Source organism: Akebia trifoliata, chromosome 16 (assembly GCF_017979445.1).
Source record: "Akebia trifoliata isolate Shusen 1 chromosome 16, ASM1797944v1, whole genome shotgun sequence".
Taxonomy (NCBI): Eukaryota; Viridiplantae; Streptophyta; class Magnoliopsida; order Ranunculales; family Lardizabalaceae; genus Akebia; species Akebia trifoliata.
In genome coordinates this window covers 18,935,610-18,944,271 of record NC_141390.1, presented here as the reverse complement: position 1 = coordinate 18,944,271, position 8,662 = coordinate 18,935,610, and the positions used below count along the sequence as shown (strand labels likewise).

Below are 8,662 nucleotides of genomic sequence, written 5' to 3'. Positions count from 1 at the left end.
CAAGCTATGGGTCTGAATTTATCTATAGTAGTTGGTCCATCTATTTTGGGGATGAGGGTGATGGCTCCTCCATTCTACTTAGAGTGAGGTATAACGGATTTATTACATAAGTGTTTGGTTCTCGATTTAAACTGAATCAAGTTGCACCTTTAAGATATAAGATCTTCTACAATAGGTGATCTAGGAAATCCTCTCAAGACTCTCCATCAGTTCTCTACTTGAGAACAGGTGCGTATGCTCAATCTAGTGCAATTTAGCTAAAGAATCTTTCTTTGCTAACATTCACTTTTCGCATTCGTCAAGAAATTGAAACTTTTGTATCATCTTTCAAATCTTTCATGGCACCCAACACACAACTATTATTGCTTCAGTACACCTACTTACATGTTACCCAATTTGAAATCAATTATATAAAATTTCATAATCAGTCAAAGTTTCAATCCTCTAAGTAAAGATTTTAACATATAAATCTATAGTATTATTCTCCAAAATTCACGATATATACTACTCTCCGTAAATACCCAAAATGCATTTAACAATACTTTGTAAATAACACTATCGGATTGAAAAATCTGAATCCTAACAATTAATTCTTCAATCAACAACAACCCAATCAACTAGATCAAATTAAGGAACTAAGATCTAGCTCATTGATTAATACTTACAAATCGATTAATCACCAAATTGAACGCTCAACCCTCAACTCCATTTTAAACATTGCAATTCATCATTGATTCAAGCCAATATACACCCACCAAAACGTAACACCTATCATTTGATCCAATTACACAAAACTCAGATTTCACACATTCTTGTAACTTAAAATTCCCATATCTGTTTTTCTAAAGCATATTCTTACTATTGTATTAAATTAATTTGGATACAATCCAAAGAAAAATTATTGATTACTTACTGGCTTCACTGATTTGACATTTATATAAATCGATGTCTCATTCTTCTTATTTTCTCCCTCTTTTTATTTATTTACATGAATCGTTGATTAATCACTCAATAACTGGATCGGAGCACCCATGTCTCCCCCTCCCTTTCATCCCTTTTTTTTTCTTTCTTATACGACTAGGGTTTGCAACCCTTTAAGAGTGAGCCTGGGTTTGGAATGAGTGAACGCTAAAATAAATGGGGGAGGGAGAACACTGTATTCCCAAATGAAAAATAATATTTTATTTATATACAGTTATACCCCTACCCCCCATCTCAACTTTGTCTTAATCTTTATTCCCCTATAAAATATTTCTCGAGGAAATTTTTGGCATGATTATCTTTTTCTTCTCCTATTTTCAAGAATACCTCTAATTTTATTGTATGTCCCCTCTTCTTTCCTTTTCCAACGCTACCCTTCTTTCTTTACTTTCTTTTCTCTTTTCCTCTCATATGCGAATAATACTCCTATGATTTTATTGCCTTTCCTCTTTTACCCCTTTAACTTGAAGACGATGCTCATCAACCTTTGCCTAGTCAATAATATCATTATATAAATTGCAAGTATTATTGATTATTGGGACATTTATGTGGGATCGACCAATGCAGCACACATCTGAAGTGAAATCCTATTAGGTGTTCAAGTCCCGACAATATTAAAACTTGATGTTATGTTAGAATTGAAGAACAACCAACTACTAACTTTTTATATAGAAATTGGGGATATAATGAGAAAAAATAGTTCTCCAAATTTTCATTTGTTGCTCTCTTTCCCCCTATGTTTCATGCTATTGAGACTCTTGAATATTCTCTAGGGTTTCTATCCTTTGCCATGAGGATCTAATAAGGCATATGACATAGATATTATCATGATAACTTTAGTAGCATCGACATGGACATGTGACTCCATATTTTAAATATCTCTTTCGTCCAATAATAATGTGACCTGATTTTGATACTATTCTTCCACTGCACATTAAAAGATATACCTAAACCCCTATTGGCTTAGTTATTTCCTAGTTATTGTGACTTTTTATATCCACCGAAAAGATGGAACATGTCCCATTAATTCTTTATATAAGACATAGAAATCTATATATGCAATGTAATATTTCTACGTACGTCAAACATTTCATACCACACTAAGCCCATAAAACATTAGCCACGCCTTACTAACAAAACCTTGGACTAGTAGATTCTTTACGAGTGCCCCATAAGTCCTCAAAAATGTGTCTCCGTGGACTTTATATCATAGATTACCATAGATGAATTGCTTGAGGAGCTTTATAACATAGATACATAATATACTATACCACTGTATACTAGAAAATATCTCTGTCAATCTATCCTCATCAGTCCAATCTATGCTATTTGTCTTTGTCTATCTATGCATGCTAAAATCCAAGAAGATTAAACTATGGCTAAGATACTGGGTGAAGTGAAAGGACGTGTAGCATCACCGACCCCAAAACCTCTAAAACAAAAGGTGATGGGTGAAACGAGCCTCCCCACCGAAATCAATGATTTAAGAAATCAAATTAAACCAAAATCAAATTAAACCAATATTTAATTAGATCAAAAATTTCTCTCATTGGTGGGTTCGCGGTTCAACTCTGGTTCAATTTGGTTGGATGGATATATTATATATTTACTATTTTTTTTTTATTCCTAAAGGAAAGTGTTCGGAGGCCTAAAAGAGAGCCAAACATTTTTTAAAATTAGGGTTAAAATTTTTTGGAACGAGTTGATTTTTTATGGAGATCATCCTCACCAAAAATCAGTTCACTCTTAAACTTCTAACTCTAATTTACAAGTTGAAAAATTGTGGATTGTCGGATTTTTGTAAATCACTTTTGATGGGATTAGAAATTTTGGACTGAGCTGATTTTTAATGAGGATGATATCCTCATCGTAAGGATCACCCTCACAAAAAAATCATCATATTAACAAAAATTTAACCCATACATTGAAAAAATGTTTGACTCTCTTGAGGGCTTTCAAATGCCACACCTCCTTACATTATCATTATTTATTTTTATAAAATGAATCATGATAATTTGACTAGCCCACGTGGCAACTCAATCAACTACCTTGACATAACAAGTTTGGGAATTGTAGATTTGTGCTCCTCAGGATACATGGCTGCACTTCCCCAAAAAAAGTATATCTCAAGAGAATGTGTTTCTGTTTCCCGAAGAGCAAATATCTACGATTCCCAAACTTATGACATCAGATATTGAGTTTGCCACGCGAGGTAGTCAGATTATCACAAGTCTTATAAAATATAACACTCAGAAAAACCAATGATTCAGCTGAATCTATTTTATTACAAAATCCGGTTAGACGTGATTGAACCATTGGTTTGGTCCGGCTTTTTGAAACAATGACCCAAGTACCAAGTGAAGAGGGTCCCATTCTTAGAGCATATACACAAAACTAATTCTGACATGTCAACAAGGTACGGTCACGTTGACCTTGAGTTCACATACGTTCAAAATATTTCAATTCAGTCAAAACCTTCGCAGAAATTGTCTCCATAAACATACAATCTTCTCTCCACATCTTCTAAAAATATCTAGAAATGAAAATAATACATCTCATATTTTGAAATTCAAGCAATGAAAATGATACATCTCAATGAGGGTTTCTCGATTTATTTCTTACATTATAAGCAATATTTTAAAATTCAAAAGCTCGACTCAATTCGAATGTCCAATGGATCAAGGGATCAACTTGTTCACCCATGCGTTTTCAATAAAATGCATCTTAACATTATTTACAGTGAGGTTCCGTTGACTCAAGAAATGATAAAAGATCTTGACCGTGTAAACACAAATTCCAACGATTGAGATGTAAGACATACAATTACTAGACTAGATTTCCCCTGTGATTCAAGAAAGTTAGCATTTCTTCAAGAAAGGTAGCGTTTAGAACACGAGGGTATATGGTCGGTTCTGATTCGTTATTGAAGCACCTAGCTAGAATCAGAATAATCATATTGTTTTGGTTTCATTTTCTTTTCCTTCAATTTTGATTTTAATTCGAAAATAAGTGAAATCGAAATCAGAATTCTCAAGATCCGCAATTACCCATCTCAAGAATTGGAAAGGGAAAAAACCACCTGAATCCTAGAGTTTCATCTGTTTTACATGCAATATGCAAAAATGTCTTCTACGAATCATTACAAAGCTTTTCCCTTCCAAGAATATAATATAATATTATGAAAGGATCAATAACATAAGAGATGTCTTCTACCCCACATGGCATACTCAATCGACTACCTGATGTTGCAAGTTTGGAAATCGTAGATCTGCTCTCATCGGGAAACACAGTTCCCTCGTCTACTGTGTAATTAAGTAATAAACTTTGAAAAGAGATGGCCCAAGGTCTTCCTTAGGCTAGGGAAATGAGATAACTGATGGGTAATTTGTAGGAAAAAGTAGGTGGTTGTCATCTCAACATTCACAAACTTTAACCAAGTTATCAAGTTGGCACCTTCAAACCTAATTTAAGCTCGAATACAGAATTTATATGACAACTTCAAGAACTTTATTTAGTTTCTATTAACTTTAGAAGGTAGGGAAACCTCCAACCATTTACAATATAAAAATAAATGACAAAGTAAATCGATTCCAGATACCTTAGGGAACTCGTCAATAGAACCAATTCATTTCCTTTTATACCCAACTCTAACAAGGTATATAAAAAAAAAAAAAAGGGATCCAGCCAGTTAAACAATACCCATTTACACCCCTAATTTGGAGATTATTCTCGTGTTTTTGGCACTCATAGACACTTCGAGAATTCAAATTAACATTTGGTGAACATTGGAGAAGCGTTGCCATATAAACTAGTCGAAAATGGACAGAAGTAAGAATTGGATCAGACCAGCTTCTATTTTCCAACCTTTGGATTTGAGGAAATCCCATAGAACTTAAAGTGACGTATTTTTCTGATGAGATGATTTTTTCAGTTAAGAACTAAAATACTCCAAGAGGGTTTCCGACATATTATATGAATAACCAAAATGTTTAAATTTTGTAACGAAACCATACCAAATGTTTAAGAAGATATTTTCCAAACAATAATTCCTAAAAACAGGTACCAACAAATAATCAATTGCGCAAAAGAGCTTCCACCCAAAAGTGCCTCCAATGGAAGGACTTCTATAGAAGTACTTCCATGGAACACAGCATTCCCAAATGATGCCATGCTGACTTTCATAAATCATAATTCCATCAAGTCAAGTTGACTTGGTTGATTTTCAAGGTGACTTGTCAGACATATTTTATTACACTAAAAGAAGGAATCTGAAATTTAAATTATAATCACTATGTCATTTTGAAAGGAAATTAACATAAACCCATTTTTTTGCACAACCAATACATCAAAAGGCTTGAGAAAAAAACACATTTAAACAGTAATGCTTGCATGGATGAAATTGAATATCTGTTGAACCGAATTCGCTATGTCTTCAGCTGTACACCTCATTTCATTTGCCACCTGAAACATACCAAAAGATTAAGCATCTTAATATATATACATATAAAAGAAAAAGAAGATTTGTTGTTGTTGAATGATACCTTAACATTGAAGGAATATAGAACAGTTTGTTCAATAGTGGTGATGTTGGTGTGAAGAATGTTTAGTTGCAAGTCTTCCAATGCTGTAATTGTCTTTAGAAGCTGGCCAGGTCTTCGACGAGATAGTATCTTAATCATGGCATCGAAGCCTAAAAGCTTAACTTCAACATCGGCTAAGTAAGACTTGTTCTCCGCGGTTTCCTCATGAAGTCCACTTTCCAAATCTATGAGCTTGATTTGATCATTTGGGAGAGGCAATGGTGGAAAAGATGGTGGTTGAGGGTTTTGTTGGATTGCTAGAGTAGGTGAATCACCCATGGGTCTTGGAGCCTCATTGCCTCCACTGAAGAGTCTTCTCCGCTTTTGAGATTCTAAACATTGAAGGAGTTGTTCTAATTCTCTTACAAATTCGATTGCTCCACCGACAATGGATGCTTGATCTCCCTGTAAATTAATTTCAAACAACTTTAACAAATTCTTGCAGTGGTTAAGATTGAGATATTGAAATAATAGCCTTTTAGATGTATGAGTCATACCCTTTGTACATATGAGCTCGGCATGAGTGACCTTAACACCCGAAGATGCTCATTCATTTGCTTCCTTCTATTTCGTTCGACTGCGATATGTGTCATACGTTGGCTCTCGACCTCCTCTCTCGTCTTAACCACTGATCTCAACCTCTTCCGTCGCATCTTTGCTTGTGAGGTAGGGTTCTGCTGAAAACTTCCTCCACGAAAGCCAAGTTGAACCCTAACTTCTTCTTCATCTTCTTGGTCAAGCACTATGATATTTCTCTCAAAATTCATTCCATCAATTTCCTCTTCTTCTTCTCTTATAGGTGGTGGATCCAAGATAGTCTGATCCTGCAACTCATCGTTCAAGACCAGAAAATTACGAAGGTAAATCGGATCGATTCCGTTTTCTTCCTCTATGTTCAACCTGGCCTGGCTTAAGGCTAATTTGGATCCAAAATCGGCGAATTGCATCACTTCGCTGAGGCTCGATCTGTCAAGAGATGAAGAGGTGCAAAAATCCGTAGATATTTGCTGGTTATTGAACATGTAGTCCACCATTTCGATGCTGTTTAAGCTGGAATTTTCTCCCATTTCTGGCTTCATGGGTTGATGATTATGGTCTAGAGGATGGTCTAAACCAGTATAATTCGCCTGCAGACACACCTATAATAATTTGGATTTTCGGGTAAAAGTAAAACAACATGGACACAGAGACAAGGATTCACACACACAAAATGAAGAAGTAATGAAAACAGTAGAGAAGATGATTGAAAGTAAGCTTACTGATGAGTAGTTTTCTTCTTCTTTCTCCATGATTGTTTATAAGATGACTTCAACCCATGTAACTGATGATTATTCGATGCAGTTGGGATGCAATTCGAAACATTAGACTTGAACAGAAAGAAACAACATTTCTCACCTATTTGAGAAAGAAAACAATCAAGAAAATCGAATAGTATTGTTCTTTGAATCATACAGATGCATGAACACCACCACCATGCATGTTCAGATATGATCTTCTTATATTAGGCCAGAGAGATAGAGAGAGAGAGAGAGAGAGGAGCCTCGAGAATTAATTCAAGTGTAGATTACATTCCACCTCACAACACCTCCTTTTTATTTATATTTCTCACAGGTCAACAACGCTCTTTCTTTCTTTCTCGCTCTTTCCTTCCTTATCTCATGACAATTATTTAGTCAAATTTAAAGCCAATATCTCTAGTCAAATTTTGATTTTTGAACTCGTTTTCAATATATATTATATATAAAAGGGGTATCAATGGTTCAGTCCATAGCTTTAAAAACCGGACTGGACCGACGGTCCAACTAGCTTTTTTCAAATAATTGGTCCGGTTGATAATCGACCGTTCCTTAATATGGAACCTATGGGTCTAACCGTTTGAACCCTCGGTTATTAAAAATTTGTCCTTGAAAATTGTTAAAAGTTTACAAAGAAAATCATATATTTTTGGGATTTTAAATAAAGAAATCTTCTCAAATCAAAACTCTTTAACAATATTTTTTAATATAAATTAGGAAACGTTATTTGAGGATTGAACCTTGAAGCAGTTTTAGAAAAAAAAAATTAAAAAAATAGGGAGTAGAAAGAGATTTCTAGGTATTTTATATAGTTTTTGTTTTTCTTAAATCAAAACTCTTCAATCGGTTAGTTGGTTCTAGTTCGGTTCTTAAGGAACTTAGAACCATAACAATTATATTTTTTCGGGTTATGATTCTTGTAGGTTATGGCTCTATAATAAGTGGAATTGGAACCACAAAAAAAAAGGGTACCCATTGCTTCCGATTCTAAAGAATCAAATGGATTTTTATTTTTTATTTTTATCATTATAAATTTTATTTTCTTCAAAAAAACAACATATTGTACAAAGTATCAATTTCATTCTAATTTTTTCCACTAAATATAAAATTTGATGGTTTTTTTTTCCAAAAATTAAATTTCATCTTCTCTATGAGTAGTAAACCTTTGGAAAAGATTATTTATTTTGGGCAACAATGCACAGTTTGTATGAAAAATTTAAGAAATATATAATTAATAAGAATTTTTAAAATATAAGAAAATCTTAAATCATATATAATATAAAAAAAATGGAAAAAAAAATAAATCAGTTCCGAGTACCCGTCGGTACATGTCGGATAGAACCATTGATCGGGATTGAGGTGTATATTTAAATTTGAAAAACAAAATTTTTGTAAGGAAGGGAGGCTGTAACGTCATGAAAATTTATTATGTATATCGAGAATTAAATCAACTATATTGACCAGCTTTCTTATTAAGTTAAAATAAAAATATTAAAAATAAATTGTAACATTGTTGATTTAAATTAAATTTGTTAGATGGAGAATTTAACAAATGAAATGTATAATTCGAAAAACTTTACCATGATTATAATCGAAGAATTAAATATTTAGTCAAAGTAGATAAAACTCAAAATTTTATAAGAAGTTCTTGTGGTCAAATAGACATTCCATAGAGTTCAAAAGCATTAAAAAAACATAGTTTAGACTGTCAACTTGCTTAAATTCAAATTTAATATGATATGTTATAAAAATATTAATTTTATTAAGAAAGCTTAGGGTTTAAGAGCTATTTTGATCAATAGAGAA

At 33.3% G+C, this 8,662-nt stretch overlaps 1 protein-coding gene across 2 annotated transcripts; it reads right to left on the bottom strand.

Annotated features, from left to right (window-relative positions):
- Window positions 1-5,078: 5,078 nt before the first annotated feature.
- Window positions 5,079-7,101, bottom strand: LOC147382723 (transcription factor FAMA-like). 2 transcript variants are annotated; one of them, XM_086428293.1, is made up of 4 exons: window positions 6,821-7,101; window positions 6,059-6,688; window positions 5,523-5,966; window positions 5,079-5,442 (listed from the first exon to the last, which is right to left on the bottom strand). In XM_086428293.1, exons 1-4 carry the CDS (start codon window positions 6,848-6,850, stop codon window positions 5,353-5,355), a joined length of 1,194 nt encoding a protein of 397 aa, XP_086284419.1. In that variant the 5' UTR covers window positions 6,851-7,101; the 3' UTR covers window positions 5,079-5,352. The 2 variants fall into 2 exon arrangements, with proteins under 2 accessions (XP_086284419.1, XP_086284418.1); XM_086428292.1 differs by having other exon boundaries at window positions 5,080-5,442; window positions 6,059-6,700.
- Between the last annotated feature and the right edge of the window lie 1,561 nt (window positions 7,102-8,662).